We start from the raw sequence: 21,148 nt of genomic DNA on the forward strand, positions 1-21,148 counted from the left end.
CCTCCCCCCAACAATACTGTGTAGAAACTGAGCTGGTTGGACAGAAGAACACATCTTTGATAATTTATTAAAATCCTCAATTCAGCTGTCATGTTTTCATTTTACTTCCAGCATTTTAGTGCAGGCATCTCTGCAGCCATTTGTGCTGGAAACCTGGGTCCTCTCTTTTGTCTGTTTAAAATTGGAGGAATTAATAGAAGATTATTTGAACATACCTCTCTCCCTTCCCCCTATCCAATTTTTGGGCCAGCCTCTTATATTTTGTATTTAGGATCTGCAAGGTTTGGTAATTTCCCTGAATGGCTTTTCAGTTTTGTCTTTGCTGTGTTTTCTGATCTTTTAAGACAATTTTCTTCAGAGACTGATCCAGCTGTCACTTACACAAAAGTGTACACTACTGTGTACAATTATGCTTACACATCCTATGGTTTATCTTAAACTTGTTTGCAATAGACCTAAGCTAAACTGAAATAACCACTCTTTAAATGAAATAAGTGAGTATATAGGAGGATCTATCTGTTTACATTCACAGCTCTTACCTGTTGCTGTTCTCTATATGGGAAAGCCCACTGCAGGGTGTGCCTGTGTAATTTGTCAAGATCTTCTGAGGCTTCTTTTGGTTGTTGGTATGTGTCAGCTCCTTTCAATGGAGTGCTTGTATCTATCAGGCATTTGCACAGCGCTGTCTTCAAGCATTCCTGTCTCTTCCTTTCTCTCCCACTTTCCTTAAGAAAATCCAAGATGCCTATATGAAATAAGACACATAATTTTAAGTTTTGGTTTCAACCCTAGTCTTTTTCTTTGCAGAACCTAGGACACGTCTCCTGTGTCACAGTCCAATTGCAGGGAACCACATCATATAATACCTTCATTAAACTTATGTGCATGTGTTACAATACTCATAAATTATAGTGCTATATAATTTGCAAAGCGTACCTTGTCTGCAGACCTAAAACTTGTTACATCTTAGTGTATTGTATATGTCTGATCATTGAAACTGAGAAGGGAAGATGCTAGGAAGAACACGCAGTTCAGTGTGCTACAAATCAGCTTGTATAAGAGTACTTGTGACTCGCATTGTAATGACAGCATGTACTCTAATAATTTATTTGATTGCACCATTATTAATGGTGCTTAATGTATATTGCTGTAAATATTTCTGTATAACTAACACCTGAGAATATTCACATGAAATACAGTTGAAATTTGTACTTCAGGTTTAGGCTTTCTGTAGTGGTAGTTCTGTACACATTAGTGATGTGAAAATTGAAGAACAGTACATACATTCAGAGAATACAGTCTAAGTAAAAATATTTTTTGTGTAACCGAACTAAAACTCTATATAGACTTTGTTTAAGAAGTCTTCCTTTAATGTTAAAGCTGTAACATGTGAGCAGCTCTTTCACATGTGTTCCTAAGAGATGGAGAGAATGATGCATATAACTTTTAAAATCTGCAGTAAACACTTGAACTAGCAGTTTCCAAAATACATGATAACTTACAAAGAGAAATGATTCTGAATCACTATGTTAACTGTACTAGCCTAAATATACAAGAACACTGTGTGCTGAATGCTCCAAACAGTACTGGCTTCTTAGTATACATCATTTGTTAGTTTAAAATTCTCTGTTTCTCTGACCCTAGCAGTATTAAACAAAGAACACTATGTTGACTTAAAAACAGAACCCCAAATCTACTTGTAAAGGAAAAAAAGAAACTCATAACAAACATAAGTAACTTTTGCAGAAAACTGTAAACGCCTTGTTGGTAGCTCTGTGCATATGGTTGAATGAAAGTGCATATAGTTCTCTGGATTTCTTGTAGAGGTCCCGTTTGATTTTTATTTTGTCTCCTCCTCTCTTTTATCTTAGGGATATCTTATCTACAATTCTGGTTAGTGGTATTATAGTGACTTTTATTTCAAATGGAAGAAGGAAGGCAGGGGTATGTCTCAAGACACTATTCATTTTGTTTTACTCTCAAACATAGATTGCCTTAGCTCAGGGGTGTTAACCTATAACCTATGAGTCATATTTGTCCAGTGGAGCCTCTTTATCCAGCCCACTGGGCTACTGATGGGCACTAGAAAGTGGGGGTGCATGGCCTGCTGGGTGTGGCCATTGGCGATTAGTTTGGCCTACCACTGCTGCCCCTCAGCTCGCTCCCCCAGACCCACTGCTGACATCACTGCAGTGGCTACTACAGCAGTCCTCGTGCCTCAGGCTGGATCCAGTCCCCAGGAAACATCATGGTCTAGATCTTGCCTGGGGCCTGAGATGAGTTTGATGCTTGTGCTGTAGCTGTATACAAGTTCATCAGTGAGAAGAGAGGCTGTCTTGCTCTTGGGACTAATGCAGTTAAGCAGCAGCATTGACAACATGCAATAATAATATGTGATTACTGGTCTCCCTTGCGCCGGCAAAGGTGTACATAGAGAATTTTTTCCCCTATGTGATCAAATGACAGTAGCATCAGATGTTCTTTAATCTTTATTGTTGTTCTTTAGTTCACTTGAAGGAAAACATAAGCCCTTCCCTACCGGGAAACAAAATAAAGCAACTTTTTTCTGGGTATTGTGCTTCTTGGGGACTCCGCAGTATGTGAACTTTAGAAAGTATGCTTTGTAAGAGTGAGCTGTGACAGCACAGGTCTGGACTCAAGCTCGACCTGTTACAGATAGTAGGTCAGAGGATGACAAGCTTTTGAACAATAACCTGCCAAAAACTAAAGTCATGGTTCAGTGCCAGTCTCAGTGAGGCTTCAGTTAGCCCATTCACTCTCTTCTTGTTGACCTCCGTTCCTTCCTTCTGCCTCCGAGTACAGAGCATCTTTTGGAGGGAAGAGAACAGAAATGCAGCTTTTGCTCAAGTTTTTTGTCAGACTAGTCATTTAAGGTGTATGCCAACAGAAACGGCATTACAGTTTGTAGGTCTGTCACTGCTTTTCCTTGCAGTGAAATTTAGCTCTTCTTTTCAGTGTGAGTTATACAGATTGTACAAACTAATTTGATCTTTGATCTTAATAGCTGGAATAACTGCTGTTCAATACAAATAGTGTCTCTTTGAAGCTCCATTATCTTTTTAGAGTAAAGGGATAGATTAGTTTAAAATAAATGTGCATAGCTGGAGGGCTCATAGTGTAATCCAGTCTTCACAAGGGGGTCTACAGAACTGACTGAAAAGCCTTCTAGGATCAGAATGAATTGATTTCTTTTTTAAATCACCTGATTTTAATCACAACTTATCTGAAGTTTTTAAAAAAAGTCCTTTAAATCAAAATGGGCATTTGAACTGACTGCTAGAGTACAAGTGACTTGACTTGGACTATGAGGCTTGCAGTGTCCAGTCTTAAAACAAAACATCAGTTATTTTCGTCTCCCATTCTGACTACGAACATTTTGTAGATTAGTTTGTCATCCATACCCGCAGTAAAACTTTCACATATGATCTTTTCAACAATGTGTTAAAATTATGTTGCACTTCACTGCACTTCACTGTTTGGTAAAGGATATAATCCTTTCCCATGCTGTCCCCCTTAACAAGCTGATGTGGCTTTCTTGGGTACAACTGCAAAAAATCTAGACTATTCCAGATAAATTGCACTGTTCAAGTACAAAATCCTTATACAATGTTATACAGAATATTTATACTGCTGTCTGTAGTGACAAGTAAGCATCAAAATTGCATGACAGATTCTGTTTAAAAGGGATCTGTCACCTCGAAGTCTGTGAGATATCTTGAAACAACTGCTTTCCTTTTTGGCTTTCTGGTTAGACTGTTTACCAAACCTAGACTTGGACTTCTGCTTATGTTTGTCCAGAGGAATATTTGTGGCTGCTATCAAGTTGCTCCTCTAGTTCTAGGGCAGCATAAAAAAAAGGAATATAAATCAGGCTCAGTTTAGAATAGCTTTTTTCAGTGTCCTTCTGATTATAGCAGAAATAGAAACTGTAGATATTATTACTCATAATCAGAGTGTTTTTCATTTTAGTGACTCACATTCTATGGCAAAGATAGTCCTCTATATGTGGATTTAGGAGACTAACTCTCTCAATTTAAAAGAAGAAATCTACCCCAGACTTCTCCTTTTGCTTATTATTCATCAAGCTTTTTATTTTTGGTCTTTCTTTTCTGAGCCTCTAAATGATCTGCTTTTTTTTTTTTTTTTAAAGACCAAAGTTGGGTTCATAGTTTCATGATTTTTTTTTTCCAGCTGCCTGGAACTAGTAGTGATGTTGCTTGAAGGTTGATGTTGTTTGTGACAGTAACACATTTGTTCTGAGTAGAGTGCAAATGATACTATACGCTCTTTTGTATGTGGTTCAACCCTGGAAAAAGACACTTGAAATATTCTAGCTTCAAGAATATCCCACTAGCTTTTAGTTTCTCTCTCTGTTTTCTCTTACTTTCATCTGTTTGTTTTCATTGAGTAGGCAGGTATTAAAATATTCAGGCAGCGTTCTAGCATATTAATGCTCTTTATTGCAGAAATAGAGCAATCAAAGACATGTGTTTGGCCACTTGCCCAGCAGAGAAGTTTTAGTTTTATCAATCCTTAATAGTGACTTTCTTTTTTGTTAACTTGTTTCCAGATGAAAGGAGACCAGTTGTGTTGTTTGTCCTAAATGACTTCATTGAGGATTGAAGTCTTTTATTAAGAAATATTTTTTTGCCTGCCATTTGCAGGGATACAAGTATGGAATCGTTTTTAACTGGTGGGCTGGATAGAGCCAGTTCCAAATGGACATTCCTTTGACTAGAACTGAACAGCATTAATGTTGGGGTTTGAGGGCCACATACCATGGTTTCACAGGCTGCATTTGGTCTGCAGGCTAGAGGTTGAGCACCCCTGGTTTAGCTTAGTGATGCTCAAAAGTTTTTGCTTTGTGCACTGGTCAGGGGCTGGTCTGTGGCTCAGTTCAGGACCTGTACTCCCCCTATCTGACCTGGTACTCTGGGAACTGGCTCATACTTCCTGAGGTGGCCGCTACTCACTCCCCTGCCATCAACTTTTCAGACCCGTGGGGAGTTCCAGGGGCCAGATGACACAGCTCCGGGGGCTGGATCCGGCCTGTGGCCCTGGGGGTTGAGCAGCCCTGATCTCACTCCATCCTCTTTGTGATTGTCTTTCAGATATTTGGAGGCTGTTATCACATCTTCCCTTCAGTTTTCTCTTCTCCAGACTGACTAAGCCTAGTTCTTTCAGCCTTTTCTCATGAGTTATGTTTCCCAGGCTTCTACTCATTTTGGGTGTGTCCACATACGCAAGCACGTGCGCTTGCAGCAGCTCAAATAGAAGCGGTGCAAATTTGAGTCAGGGCTTTTCACCAAATACGGTGCTGAGATACAGCTATCCCCAGAGTGGATGCAGCTCAGGTAGAAAAAGCTTCTGTTGTTGAGAGAATCAAATATACTTCTGGCTGCAGAAAAATTCTCTCTGCTAGGAGAGTGGTGTTTACACCAGAGGGGCTTCCTGCGATATTTTGTATGAACAGCCATACAGCATAAACGGGGCCTTAACATTGAACCTGGTCCATGAAATTCCCTGTACTTTAAGATTGAACTGACATGCTGTCCTCAAGTGAGTGTAACCGATTTAGGTACTTTTTTTTTAAACTAAGGAATATTAGTTTTTTGACAACTGAAACAAAGTAAGGGCTGCTTACTGACTGCTTCAGAGTTTCTGTGAGCGTTGACAGGATAGATTTGCTAAACTGAAATAGGTATCACTTAATTGAGTAGGAATCACTAAAAGTGGACATCTGTAGGAGTGATTTCTTTTTCTGTTAAAACCACCCTCAATGTGAGGGTGGAAATATCATTTCATGGAGCTACAGTATTTTAAAATTGGTATGTAAAAGAGAGATTTAACTGTAAAATTTGGCTTGTTTTGGGAACAGTAACCTGGTGTTATGTCCGTTGTTTGTTCCAGCTTCTTTGTTCCTACTTGCCCACATACATTTTTATAAGGTGTTTGCACTGTGTGTTATGAACAGAGGCTGTGTATGTCTTTAATAAACTGCATTTTTATGAGAGTGAGAACAGGGAATCTCAAACTTACCTGCTGTGGACTGTGTATTAATGCCTTTGTGAGGGCCACTTTTCCCTTTCCTTCTCAGTTGTGTGCATGCCATGACTTCTAATTTGCCTTTGGGTAAATCTCCGTGGCAACTACAGCTGTTGCTTATGTGTAAGATTGATAGAAGAGAATCCATATTTATACCCATCTTACTGCATTTCAGCAGCTAGAAACTTGGAAAACCTGAATCATGTAACAAAATAGCTCCTTTGAGCCACATCTGAATGTATTTTCTGTGTGCTAATGTCAACAACAGGTTAGCAAACTGTGCTGGGGTACACACACTTATTCGTAGCTCTGCTTTTATAAGCCCTTGGTACCAAATTTATCATGTTAAAAATCTAGAAAAAAGTGTATGACTGGAGAATGCATTTGTTGGATATTAGATGAAATGGGAGCTGGTAGTGGAATCCTGTATTCAGATGGATTGATATTTCTCATCGTAAAGAATTCTTGTTACCCCTTTTCCCTGAGACAGCTCTCCATCGTTTATAGCAGGCCTTTGATATTTGGTTGGTGGAAGGCCATATGGCTCAGAGGGTGCCTTTCTCCTGCCCTACAGAATTTTTGTTATTTTGCCTGCTAAAATACCATTTCCCTTTGTATGGGAGTTGTCAGGAAAAACTGAAGGATGAATTGCACATAATAGAATCTGATTTTATTTGGTTTTTTTTCCTTTAAAAAATCCTAGGAAATTGTAAGTAGAATTCAACACTGTAAGAATGACATTGAAGCTGCAAAAAATCAAGCGAATGAAGATTTAAAACTGCCTTTGCAGTATTAAATTTGGTCCACTGTGTAGCTGCATTGTGATACATCCAAACTACATAAATCTTTTCCATCATTGCAGTGGAAGGATGCGTAAAGGGACAGAACTGAGGCTGTACAGCCAATCGTAAATCTAGCACTTCCTAACCTTTTAGTGCTCATCTTTGTAATCTAAATGGGTTTAACAGATTTTTTTTTTGTCCATAACTCATTTAATGCACTGACAGATGTTGTAGTGCAGACATTCATAATGGAGTTTGTAGGGAGAGATGAAGGGTAAACCCTAGTGATTGTGCTTCTTTGCAGTGAACTGTCCAGATGGTAAGTGTCTTGTTTTATGATGATAGACTTAACACTGCAATCATCAATGGATTTCAGAACTCATGTACCTTACTGCATGGCAGGCTGGTGTCTGTGTACTCATCTATGTATGCTGTTAATTGTATGCCTCTGAGGGAAAAACATCATGCTGTCACTGCCTCATAAATTGATGTCTTTCTTTATGTCCATCAGCACTGCATAAATAGTTGGGGATTCCAGACTGAATTGCTGTCACAAAAAAGGCCTAAGCCAGCAATATTCACACTATGGCTTCTGATCAACAAATGACTCTTGAATGTGTCTGCAGCTATTTTAGAAAATATTGTCAAAGTTGCATGTGTATGAACTGCATACTTTGCATGCTTAGCGTGCATGTCTTTCTTTTTATCGTGAATCATACAACTGAAGTATATTCAACTACACAGTGTAGTCCTTTCTTTTAGACTCTGCCACAATTCAGCTAGTAGACTAGATGCTGCAATTCTTGTTGGTTAATTAATACTGATTACTCAGGACTAAGTGTCCTGTGCACTGAATCCCTCAGGGATGGCTCAGGGCAGTTGTTCAGAATCATGGGACTTATACAGTCTGCCAGTCTTACACAGTCACAACTTTTTGTTGGAAATACTCCCCCGATTAACATTCTTGCATGAACCCTCTGTTCATGTACTCTGTTTAGTAGGCTCTAAGAAGGAAAAAAAATCTTACCTAGGAATCTGGAGTCTCTGGGGCTGGGGGCCTGATCTGTTATACTGGCACTGGAGCTACATGATAGGTCTGGGACCATGTGCTGGCTTGAACTCTGTGCACACGGTTCAACCATGGGCCAACCCTGCATGTCATCCCAATCTGGTGCCCAGTTGGGGAAGGGAGCTTCACACTGGTTTAAAAATTTTCCAGTGGAATGGGTGGGAGGGAGAAGGGGGAAAGCAGTGGCAATGTTATTTACCATAGGTCCCAGAACTGTGGCAGTTTTGCCCTGCATCCCATCCTCCCCAATTTCTCTACCTGGGGGGTGCTCTCTTCTTTGCATATAATATACATCCCAATTTTCCTCAGCTGATTTTGGCAGGAAAAGGTGCAAGTTATATGTGAGAAAATATGGTAAGTGGAAAGCCTGGATAGGTAAAACACTGACACAGGGGATAAGAGGATATGATCTGCAGTGGGACTCTTCACGGTCTACTGAAACTGAAATCTTAAGTGGAGGCCTTCTAGAATGACCATGTGCTTTTACATACATAAAGCTGCGAGGTAAGAATTTATGTGGATACTTAACCCTCAGGGGTCTGCTTGACTGGATAAGTTGAGGCTTTGGATTAGCTCTCTACTTGTCTGAAGTGTCTAAATTTTCCTGTAAGTTTTATGGAAGAGCATATTATTCCTTTTGGGTTCTTTCTGCAAACTCTCTTGTATATGCTTGATTTCATGTTTTCAGGATTAGGGCCTGTGCACATTAAGTTCTAAGTTGTGGTCTAGTAAAGTCTTTAAAAAAGAAAAAAATCACTATGTGGAACTTGGAGCTCTTGGCTGTATCACTACATTGTCTTTTATTGCTGCATAGTTGTATTTAGAGAGTATGTTCTGGATATTTCATGGCTGTCCAGGGATTGACTAGACTTGAGTTCTATATATATGATGAAACCATATTGGTAGCCTGAAGAGCTCAAAAATCAGGACACAAATGTAGAAGTCAGCCTTTCATTGCATTTTAGTTAGCTCCTGGTCCTTTAAGTCAGGGGTGCCAAACTCATCCTGGGCTCTGGATTTGGATGGGGTCTTGTTCCTGGTTGGATTCAGACCTTGTGGTGGCAGAACAAGCAGGGTTATGCCAGCAAAGCCTCATCTCTCTATACCCTGAGCATTCCCCCCCCCCCAGCTACTGGCCATGCCCACTGTGGCCCAAGTAGTCCCTGATTTTGTGGCAGGCTCCTCCCATAAAATCCATGGGCTAAATGGAACAATTTATATTTGGTCCACATTTTCAAGCTCTTCACTGCAACCATTAGGATACGACTAGAAAGGGTTGGGGGGTTTTTGTTAAAAGAATCATATGAAATTAGGGCTGGAAGAGACTTCACAAGGTCATATAATCTAGTTCCCTGCTCAAGGCAGGATTGTCCCTGACTAAAGAAGCCAAGCCAAGTGTTTGTCCAAGCTGATCTTGAAAATTTCCAAGGATGGAGATTTCACAGCTTCTCTAGGGATCCTGTTCCAGTGCTTAACTACCCTCAGTCAGAGAGTTCCTCCTAATCTCCAACCTACATTTTCCTGGTTGCAGCTTAAGGCTGTTGCTCTTAATCCTGTCTCCTGCAGCCACAAAGAAAAGTCCATTTCTATCCTCTCTGTAATCACTCTTCAGGTATTTGAAGAGTTCCTCACCAGTCTTCTGTTCTCCAGACCAAATAAACTAGTTCTTTCAGCTTTTCCTCATAAGCCTCGTTTCCCAGGCTCCTAACCATTTTTGTCTCTCTGTGCTAGGATCTCTCCAAACTATCCACATCCTTCTTGAAGCATGGGGCCCAAAATAGACACTCAGAGTCATAGGGCTGAAAAGGTCATCTAGTCCAGCTCCTTGCCTGAGGCAGATTCATCCCTAGCCAAACCATCTCATACAAACCATAATCAAATCTCTGAATAAGACTACCCTCAACCCTAACACAACATAGACCAAACACCCTAACCTGCTACAGGTAAAATGGGTGAACCATGGCAGGCAATGTCCTCAGCCTATAAAATATTGTCAATAAATGCTCAAGAGGTCCCAGGTAGAAGGGCAGTCCCTAATAGTCTGACCATGGGGCAAAATTTCTTCTTGACCCCAAATATGGTGCTTGGTGTGACCCTGAGTGGAGAGGCAAGACTGTCTAGCCAGGAACCTCTGACATTGTTCCTAGCAGGAGAATCGGCATACCCCAGTTGAAGTCCCTAGCCTTAGCTGTAGCCAACACCCAGTGCTTCTGGGGAGACTTAAAAACAGCCTGGCATTTTATAGCAGAAAAAAGCTGGGGATGCATGGAACAACAAAAGCCAGAAGCATGGGAAATACCCATGTTAGGCATAGCTACATCCCAAGCCAGCAGCTGTCCAACCTCTTTTTTGAACACCTCCAGTGATGGACAACCCAGAATTCCCTAGGCAGTCTGTTCCCCTGCCTAGTCTCTCAGTGAAGAAGTTTTTCTGGATATCTAATCTAAATTTGCTTTGCTGCAACTTCGTCATTGGTCTGCATCTTCTCTGCAGCATGAGAAAAAAGGTGCTTTCCCTCTTCCTTATGGCAGCCCTTCAGGTATTGAAGACTGCTATCATGTCCCCTCTTATTCATCTCTTTAGCAAGCTGAACCTGCTTAGCCTGTCCTCACATGACTTGCCTTCCAAGGCCTTGATCATCTTTATTGCCCACCTCTGGACCCTCTCTATCTTCTCCCTGTCCTTTTTACAATGTGGATCCAAGAACTACATACAGTACTCCAGACAAGGCCTAAGCAGTGCCGAGTAGAGGCACTATCACCTCCTTAATACTTCTATAGATGCAGCCCAAAACTGCATTTACCTTTTGTGTGGCTGCAGCACACTGAAGACTCATTGAGTTTGTTGTCTACCAGTACTCCCAAATGCTTTTCTATAAAGCTGCCATCCAGCGAGGTGTCCTCCATTTTATATTCATGTTTTTGATTATTCCGCCCAGGGTGTAGCACCTTGCATTTGTCTGCATCAAACTTCATCCTGTTAGCTTTAGCCCAACTTTCCAATCCGTAGAGATCCTTCTGAATTGTTCTCGCATTACAATTCTTCCCAGTTGTGTGTCATCCACAAACTTGCTCAAGAAACTTTCTATGCCAGCATTGAAATAGTTACTAAACATGTTGAGCAGCCTCAGGCAACCCCATGGGACTCCACTCAAAACCTCCTGCCATTATGACATGGACCTGTTAATAATTACCTTTTGCTTATGGCTATTGAGCCTGTAATCTATCTACCTTTTAGTAGTTTTATCCAGCCCACATTTCTCCAGTTTGTTTATGAGAAGGTTGTACAAAAACACAGCCTTGTCAAAAGCCTTGCTGGTGTCCAGATATAGTGATATATCCTCAGCATTTTCTTCATCCGCCCAAGTAGTTACTTTGTCAAAAAAGGAGATCAGGTTTGTTTGATACAATTTGTTCCTAGTATTCCATGCTGGCTGCTTGTGATCAGCCTTTCCTCCTTCAGATACTTGCCAATGGCCTTCCTTAATTTGCTCCAGTAACCACTCTGTAGTTCCCTGGGACTTCCTTCTTGCTGATTTAAAAAAAAAAAAGGGTACTACATTAGCCCCTTTTCAGTCCTCTGGTACCTGGCCCATCTCCCATGACTTCCTGAAGCTCTTTGCCAAGGGCTCCGAGATATCCTCTGCCAGTTCCTTCAGGACCCGGTGATGAAACTCATTCAGGCCTACTGACTTTAATTTATTCAAACCCAACAAAAGCTCTCCAACTGTCTCTTGGTAGCTCCTCCCTCATTTTGCCCCCCTTCTTATCCACATAATTCTTATTAGGTGTCTGGCAGCTTAATTTTTTTGTGATGACTAAGACAAAGTAGTTGTTAAGTAGTTCTGCCTTCTTTGCATCTTTGGTTAGTTCTCCCTGGCTTGGTAACATAGGACCCACAGCTTCATTGGTCCTTCTTTTCTGGCCAACATACTTATAGACTCTCTTGTTGTCCTTAGCCTTCTTTTGCCAGGCACAGCCTATTTATTTATCTTTACCTTCCTGATCATGTCCCTGCAGGTCCTTTTGGTTTCCTGGTACACATCCTCGGTGACTTACCTGTTTTTCCATTGCTTGTAAGCTTTCCTTCTGTGTTTGATGCATTTTAGAAGTTCCTTGTGCAGTTACATTGTTCTCTTGTCTTGCCATTCTTCTTGTGCTTCCATTGTGTTAGGACAGTTTCTTATTGGGCTTCCAGTACTGTGCCCCTTAGAGTATAGGTGCCCAGCTCCCCCTGGGCACCTATATCCATCAGTCTGTCATCCCATGACATCATGGTCATTGGCTCTTTCAGTCAGATGAAATCCACTTTTTTTTAAATCTAATGCCCTAATTTTGCTGACCTCATGCTTCTTCCGTCTCAGGATCTGGAATATTAGCATATTGTGATCACTTCCTTCCAAAATTGCCCTGTCACCTACACATCCTCCATCAGTTCTTACCTGTTGTCAGGACTGTCCAACATAGATGATTCCCTAGTTTTTATTTCTGGAAGAGAAAGTTGTCCTCTGCACAAGTTAGGAACTAGCTTGAAATTTTATGTTTGGCTGCATTGTTTTTACAGAAGGTGTCTAGAAAATGGAAGTCTCCCATCAGTACTATCCCATAGCTTTTGAATAGATTTGTCACCTGCTAGACTAGTGCCTGATCCACCTCCTTCTCCTGATTAGGTGGCCTATAATAAATCATGACCATTATCAGTGCTGTGTCTTTTACCTTTCATCTTCACCCAGATGCATTCTGCTTTGCTGTCATCTTCCTGTGAAGCAGGAATAAATGTTTGTGTTTTTGATATACAAGGCAACACCACCAGCTTTTCTCCCAACTATCATTCTGAAACAGTGTCTAATCTTCAGTGTTCATATTTCAGTTATAAAAGAGCTGTCCCACCAGGTTTCAGTGATGCCAGTCAGATCATAGTTCTTTTTAGAGGGTACAGCTTCCAACTCATCTTGTTTATGCCCCATACTTCTCACATTTGTGTACATGCACAGGATGCATTTTGCATTTTGACCTCCTCACTTCCTTTTTCTTACACTTATTGCAGTCCTGTAGCTCTCTGGCCCTTTCCCAGAGTTGAGTTCCTTCTTTCAGTCCTTTCCCCATACGCTTTCTGGAGGGTCTGGATCCCCTGTGAAACCTAAATTAAAAACTCCTTACTAGATTGGCCAGATGATACCAAAATATGCTTTCCCTCATCCTCATTAGATGGATCCCACCTCTTAATAGTAGCCCTCCTCCTAAGAACATCCACCCATTGTCAAAGAAGCCAAAGCCTTCATGTTGACACCACTGCCTTAGCCATGTGTTTACTTCCAAGGTAGAGGTCCAGGCAGAGACATTTTGCCTTTCATGGGAAGGATTGATGAGAACACCACTTGTGCTCCAAGCAGCTTAATCCTCCCTTTATGAGCTGGGAGCCTCATAGTCACCTGTGATCTGGTCAGTGTCCCTCCTTTGCTCTCTGGCTTGCACACATCCTGTAAGAATAAAAGAAGTAGGGGTGGGGAAGACACCACAAGAATTTGCATGCCAAACACTTGCATCAGATGCAAGTGGGTACTTACCCACACTCCTACCCACACACACACACAGACACATAAGCACAGTGTCCTGTTCCCTCCTGGGTGAACGCCCTGGGCAAACTTTCTCTGTTTTCTTTCCTTTGGTCCTATGGTTCCTAGGGGCTGCCTTTTTATAAGGCTGCCTATCCCAGCTTCATCCCTCAGTTACCTAAACCAGCCCCACCCAAAACAAGCCCTGTCACCCAGTCACTCCAGAAGGGGAAAGAAAAGAAAAGAACAAAAAGAGAGAGAAGCAATCACATACCACAGGTGGGAGAGATAAAAAACCCAAACACACCAGGCACTAGGTAAACACTCTTAAGCAGCAGTTGGTCCCCCCTAAGTCATTAGCACGGAGAAAAGCCTCCTCAAGGCTGTCTTACACCTGAACTGCTTATCCCAGAGCCACTGCTCTCTGCTTACTTTAATCTTACTGAGCCATACACCAGGTAAAGCCTCAACAATGCTGATAGTGGAAGAAGCACTTCCCTCAATTTTCAGGTGACACTCTTATCAATTCAACCTAGGATCCTGTTGGCTTTTTTTTTTTGCCACAAAAGCATATTGTTGGCTCACATTCAGCTTATGGTCAAGGACCTGTAACCCCCAGGTCCTTCTTTGGAGTACAGCAGCCTAGCCATTTATTCCCCAGTCTGTATTTGTACATGCAGTTATTCTGCCCCAAGTGCAGGCCTTCCCATTTTTCCTTGCTGAATCCCATTTGGTTTGGTTGATTGTGGACCATTTTTCCAGTCTGTTCAGGTCATTCTGGATCCAAGTCCTGCCCTCCAGCTAACTTGGCATTATCTGCATATTTGCTAAGTGTTTGCTTAGTCCTGTCATTTAACTCATTAATGAGGATGCTGAACAGTACCTGACCCATGACCTCTTGTCAACTAGACATTGAGCCATTGATGACTACGGGTAGAGTACAGTAATCCAGCATTTTTCCCCTCCCCAAATCCACAGACCTTCTCACCTTATCATAAAAGAAAATCAGGTTGGTCAGGTATGACTTACTCTTGGTGAATCCATGCTGGCTGCTTCTGATCACTTTGTTATCCTCTAGGTAGTTCACAATAAATTGCTTGAGGACTTGCTCCATGATCTTTCCAGGTATAGAAGTCAAGCTGACTGGTTTGTAGTTTCCCACATCCTTCTTTTCCTCTTTCTTAAAGGTGGGCATTAGTTGCCCTTTTCCAGTCATCCAGGACTTCACCTGGCTCCATGAGGTTCTCAAATGGCTTTGAAATTACCTCAGCCAATTCCTTCAGTATCCTAGGATGCGTTCCATCTGACCCTGCTGACTTGAATGTCTCTGGTTTCTGCAAGTAAACCCCAAGTGTGTACTACCCCTGTATTGCCTGTCTCCCTGCTGCAATAGCTACTACCTGGCTGGGCTGGGGCTGGAGCAAGCTTTTGCTCTGTGCCCCAGGCCAGGGCAGAGTTGGAGCCAGCAGATAAGCAATGGTGGGGAGGTAGAGGGGGAAGACAGGTGGCCAGAGGCAGCAGGGAGGGCCAGGTCAGGGGGCTGGGCACCAGGGGAGGGTAGGTGCCAGTGGGGTACAGGCACAGCTCCCCTACCTCTTGCCCTCCCACTGTCCGCTCCTCAAGAAGTCACTTCAGTACTTGCTTTTGCCAAGTACATTTGAGGCAGATCTGCAGATTTAGCGCTCTACATTGACCAGTGCTGCTGCTGCCCCTCCAAGAACCCTGCTGTATGTGAAACTAATCATGGTGAGAATGCAGTATGTTTAATGGGGGATTTTCTTTCTTTCAGCCTTTTTTCCAACTTGTAAAACTACGGAAACTTGGACTTAGTGATAATGAAATTCAGCGGCTCCCTCCAGAAATAGCAAACTTCATGCAGCTGGTGGAACTTGATTTGTCTCGAAATGGTAAGCTAGAGTGTTTGCTTTTGTTCAGCTCTGCACTGTATGTGATAAAATGTTATTCTAATGCTGTAGGTTACTGGGATTTTTGGTCTGAAGCCTTTAAGTCCTGCTGAATGTGCTGCTGGGTAGCATTTGGAGAATGCTGAAGTCTGAAGCATGGCATATGCTTCTACGTGTATTGAGGGCCTAGCACTAAAGTTATGTTTTAGTGATCAAATACTGCCCTGCTCTACCTTCTCCTTTTTGAAAGGTTCTGTTACTGGCTGAAAACATATTTTGAAAGTGTCCTTTGTCATAGTGTGCATGCATGTGGTGAAGCTGTTTATATGTGTTTAGACAACAGAAATGGATATGTGAAGGAAAAAGGTCCATTCTGGTCCAAATGCAATCATTGTGCTGGGAGCCCTAGTCTATTCTTCTTTTTCCTCCTGTCCCCTGATCTTTCCCCGTGCTCTGTAGCAAGAGGAGGAATTATTCTATTTGTTTCTCTCTGCAAGTAGCAGTAGGGAGCCATAGTAGTTTTTTCAGTTCTTGTTTAAGCTGCTGCCCCAGCAGTGACAGTGAACTTGGCATGTCCCTTGTCAGCATTTTATAGCCAGCTGAACTCTGATGTTCATTACTAGTTTAAGCCTAGCAAATTAGTGTTCAGTGGTGGATCATGGTTTCTTGTTGCCCTTAAAGATTGAGAAATTAGAAGGTTTAGCACATTAAAACCATGGCAGGTGTGCAGTGCTGATGCATTTCCAGTTTTACCAAAGAGCAAAAGTCAGCTGGCTGTAGAGGCAGTCATGTCTGTCCCTTTACATTCAGAGTGTTGCTTCAGGATGTTCCTCTCATGGAGCAGAGAAATGAATAAAGAGTGAAACTCTGTATAAGGAGGAAGACAAATTCAGGAGACCTTGAGAAATTGTGTTAACTTGTAAATGAAAGCATTGAAACACCAGTTTCACTTGTAGAAACACTCAGCGCTTGTCCTCAATACCTCTTTGATGTTTTCGAGTGATGGTGCAAATGTCCCTTTTCTGGACAGTCACTAATGAAATGAAAGTCTCTAAACACTTAATGGCAGACTTCCACTGCCCTACCTTACTTCATGAGTATTTTCAAAGTGTTGTAAGGCAAAGGAAGAAGTCTGAGTAGCTGACCAGAAAATATCTGGGAGCTGGAATTAATGCTTTCATTTAATTAAGACATATTGTCAAATGGTGCGTCTTGGCTTTAATGTAATTGGCTTCATGTGCAGGACTTGGTTGCATAGGGTTGCCAAGGATTTTAACTCTGAATGAGATGGTGTGTTGGCTCAATTCATTTCTCTTTTCAAATCAATAACTACAGAAGAACTGTGAATCTGAGCCTTAAGCAGCTTGACTTAAAAGTTGGCAGCTGATTTCAACAGATGGTGTCAATGTGTTTGTGCATGTGTAGGGGTGTTTGTGTGTGATTACAAAATGTTTCCTTGTGTAGTAACCTCCGAAGTGATGACTTGGACTACAGCAGGTTGCAGGAAGCAATTTCTCTCCTGTATCCAAGGTCCGGTCTTAATTACCCATTTTATTGCATTATTTTCTCTTCCTTATGATTCATTACCCAATGTGACTGGCTTCACTTAGCTCAGTTTAGCCCTGTTTCATATAAGTGCTTTGCAACTTAGTTTATGCCAGTTTTTTGGATTATAGTAGCAAAATCTTGACTTTTGTGTTCCTAGCTTTGTTACTAAGCATCGCTTTCTTTAGGTGAGAATCCGAACATACCTAAGGTTCTGCCTACTAAGCAATAAGCTATTAATCAATTTTTGTTATTAAACTACTTGGCAAGAGCAGCAGATTTGTTTTGCTTTTAAACTTGGGAAAACTTAGGAAAAACTGCTTTTTGCAACGTGGCATACTTCATTAATAGGAAAGTGTAGTGTTGACATCTTAACTTGGGAAATAAGAGACCATTGTTCTGTTTTTGTCCTAGCTGTATGATAACTGCATTAATTGCTTTTATTTTTGACCGTCCTACTTCCTTTGGAGATGGAATATAAATATTAGTTCTTTAAATGACCTGAGGTAACACTGCTGAGTAGTGCTGCCTGACAATTGCCCCTTATGTTGTGGGGACATTTTGGAGTCCATCATAGCATAAGGAGGAGGTGAAGATACTGAATGAGCAAAATACTTTCATCTCCCTCCTAACAAAATTGTCCTGTTGCTTCCTTTCTCCTTCTTCCTGAAGTGAGAAGATGAGACAGGTTGTTATCAGATATGTGGAACACAGAACCTAACTGCAGACCAGAAAGGTGTGCCAAGAGCCACTGGCAACATCAACAAAGAACATACGTTATGTTTTTAATTCTTAGGCCTTCTATACGTCAGGATTGACATCAGTGGAATTTGTCACCTCTGCTAGCCTTAGAGAGACATGGAGTACAGTGGAAGTTTGTTCCAGGATGTTGTGGGAAGACTTGGTAGCCATTCCCCTTATGCCTTTCCTCCTGGCTTTTACTACTTGCTGGAGGAGCTGAAACTGGTTTTCTTCTCTCATGTCTGCCACTTGAGTGCCTGATCTCCTAATTTAAACTTGCAGTGCCAGGATTTGTAGGTCTCTGGGATATCTTTTATTCTCCAATTATGTAATAACTGGGACACATCTACATGTGCAATGTAATGAGCATGAATTTCCTGTGCGATAAATGTGTGATTTACTATGCAGTAAATTCATGTTCATGAAACTTTGCCCGGGAATGTGTCTACACGTGTACCTGTGTTGGGTGCACTCTAGTCCAGGGCTGTTTCTGCCCTGCTGCAACAGCCAGGGAAAGATACAAGTTCCCCCAGGTGCCAGCCCTGAGTTGGCAGGGGCACCGTGGGCATCCCCAGGTTGGCAGGGGCCTTTGGGTAACCCTGGGCTGGCAAGAGGCTCAGGGGTCAGACCTGGGCTCTGGGCAGCGTGGGTTGCAGGAGAAGCTCCCAACCACGTGGAGCTTGGGGTCAGCTGTGGCTGGTGCTCCTGGGCAGAGAACTAGGAGCAGGCAGGCATGGGGGTGCAGGGGCTTTTGCCTGCCCCTTGCCAAGAGCTGTGCAGGCACACTGGATGCATCCTTGCACTGGTGTAGTAACCATGCAGGGGACAGCAAGTCTGGAGGCGTGCTAGTGTAGGCCTCTGCTCTGTAGGAGCCCCAAAGCCAGGCACAGCTGGTGACAGGCCAGGCCAGGCTTTGCCATTATACCAGCTACTGCAGGGGAACAGGGCCCCGGATGGACCAGCTGGGGACAGGATCAGCCTCTCAGTAGTGTGAGGGCAGCTTCCAGCTTTGGGGCTGTTGTGTGGTCCCTGCTGCCCTGAGCCCCAGCTCCTCCCCCTCAGCTACAGGACGTGCACCATAGGGAATCTCTGGGTCCCGCTGCCATTGCAATCACAGATTCCAGGGGAAGGACAGATGGGTACAGTATGGATGTTACAGGCCCCTTCTCCCCAGCTGGTGGCTTGGACCTCACGCTCTCCTCCCAGGAGTACTGGCTACAGCTGAACCTGAGCTCCAGGGGCTGGGAGTTGCCAGGGACAGCTTCCCCCACTCTCTGGAGCTTCGGGCATTGCCAGGCAGCAGTGTGGCCCCCTGCTGCCTGGGCTGACCCGCAGCAATCTCCGGGTCTGCGTCTATACGTGCAGTATATCTATATCTATTGGTGCTGGCAAACAGCACATTAGACTAATGCACAGTAATTGCCGTGCACGTGTAGACGGTGATACTTTACCATGCATTAGATTAGTCTAATGCACGGTAAAGTGTCTTATATAGATGTTGGCCTCTGACTAGGAAAAATAATACTAAAAATCTCAATAAAGGACATATTGCACACAATTTTTTCACTGATTTTTTCTGTTTTTGTTTTTTTGGGGTTTTTTTTTTTTTTTTTTGGGTTTTTTTTTTTTTTTTTTTTGAGATTTAAGTTGTCAGGTGTGCTTTTGTAAAGGACTAGAAATATAGGGAATATATACATGGAAAATTAGCTTAAGCTTAAGCCAGCATTCATACAGAAGCTTAATGTGCTTTATCTAATGTACTTCCTGTTCACATTTTTAGTTAATTTCCTTAACCTCCCATGTTGTCACACTTCTAGGAAGAGCTTGTCTGACAAAAGTTGCCATTCATGGAATGGGTGGGCATTCCAGTTCCTATGGAGGAGCCTATGCTTTAGGATTGCTTCTGCCCCCATGAACAAAGGTTTCTGGAGAAGCTGCTAACCAGGTGCCAGTCATAGTAGCATTTACCTTAATTTATGCTGGGTGTGAGGTGGGGGTCAGTGCTATGGTGGTGGCAGCTAACTTTTGTCTATCCTTGCAGTTCTCTATGTAGGTGTAGTTCTTCCACCAGTTACTTCAAAACATGCTGAGGGAGTATGTGAATTTACTTGTTTCCTAGACAAATCCTATAATTCTTGTGCATATGGGTGTTTGAAGTGCAGAGAATTGGCAATGAGCTGATGGCCAGGGGGAAGGTTTATTCTGTTGGGAAACCTATGCCATTACTATCTGTGGATTTTTTTCAGGCTACTGAAGTTCCTTTTTGTTGCATGTGAGCTTTGAATGAAAGCAGGCCTTGCCTGGCTGCATAGGTCTGGTATATGATTTCTTTTCCTAGGACTGCCCAGGGAGGCTTCTTACTCTAACTTATCTAGCTGCCCTTTCATGTTGACCTTCAGTGTGACCCCTTCCTACTCTGTATTTTCACAACAGTGTTGTGGATCATTTTCTAAATAGAATTATCCCTTAATCTCATGCCACATAGCAGCCTGTATCATCAACGATTTAAGTTTTTTATCTTCACTTCCCAATCACTGTGGCTTAGTATGGCCAAGGATTGGATTTTTGTTTAAGAGAGAGGGTCGTTTCAAAGTAGAGTTTGGAAGTTTGCATTGGACTTAGCCGCTTAGACTTGCATTGTACCACATAGACATATTCTGTCTATAAACAGCCAGTCAGAAATCTAGGTTTCAATACTAGAAGCTCTATAGCTGCGTTAGTACAGCAGCGTTTGAGATGAGGCAGGGTCAGCTCCTAGACTACTGCACTGGGCAGCACAGTTTTGGGAGAAGGTGAGCAGCCCTCAGTGGTGAAAGAACAGGTTAGATAATTACTTAGAAAATCTGGATGTGTACAAATCCATGGGGCCAGATGCAATGCATCTGAGGGCATTGAAGGAGTTGACTGATGTGACTGCAGAACTGTTGGCCATTATTTTTGAAAACTCGTGGTGATCTGGCGAGGTCTTGGCTGATTGGAAAAGGGCAAATATAGTGTCCATCCTTAAGAAAGGGAAGAAGGAGGATCTAGGGAACTACAGATCAGTCCACCTCACTTGAGTCTTTGGAAAAATCATGGAACTGTTACTCAAAAAATCCATTTCTAAGCAGTTGGAGGGGAATAAGGGGGTCAGGAACAGTTTGTATGGATTCACCAAGGGCAAGTCATGCCTGACCAGACTGATTGCCTGCTATGGTGAGATGACTGGCTCTGTGAATGAGGGGAAAGCAGTGGATGTGATGTACCTGGACTTTAGCAAGGCTTTTGATGCAGTCTGTCACAGAATTCTTGCAAGCAAGCTAAGAAAGCATGAATTGGATGAATGGACTGTAAGGTGGATAGAAAGGTGTCTGTATTGTCAGGCTCAACAAATAGTGATCAATGGTTTGAGGTCTAGTCTAGCTGGCAGCTGGTATCAAGTTGAGTGCCCTAGGGGGTCAATCCCGGGACTGGTTTTGTTCAATATAGTTTCATAGTTTCTAGGGTC

General features: G+C 42.5%; 1 protein-coding gene across 1 annotated transcript in view; it reads left to right on the forward strand.

Annotated features, from left to right (window-relative positions):
- LRRC1 (leucine rich repeat containing 1) overlaps positions 1 to 21,148 on the forward strand; it is a 115,520-nt gene that overhangs the window by 5,848 nt on the left and 88,524 nt on the right. Inside the window, exon 2 of the mRNA XM_019537540.1 lies at positions 15,261 to 15,378. Within this exon, the coding sequence (XP_019393085.1) occupies positions 15,261 to 15,378 (118 nt within the window). The remainder of the gene's footprint in view (positions 1 to 15,260; positions 15,379 to 21,148) is intronic.

The sequence above is a fragment of the Crocodylus porosus genome, unplaced genomic scaffold, assembly GCF_001723895.1.
Source record: "Crocodylus porosus isolate Cpor-Errol unplaced genomic scaffold, CroPor_comp1, whole genome shotgun sequence".
In the NCBI taxonomy this organism is placed as follows: Eukaryota; Metazoa; Chordata; order Crocodylia; family Crocodylidae; genus Crocodylus; species Crocodylus porosus.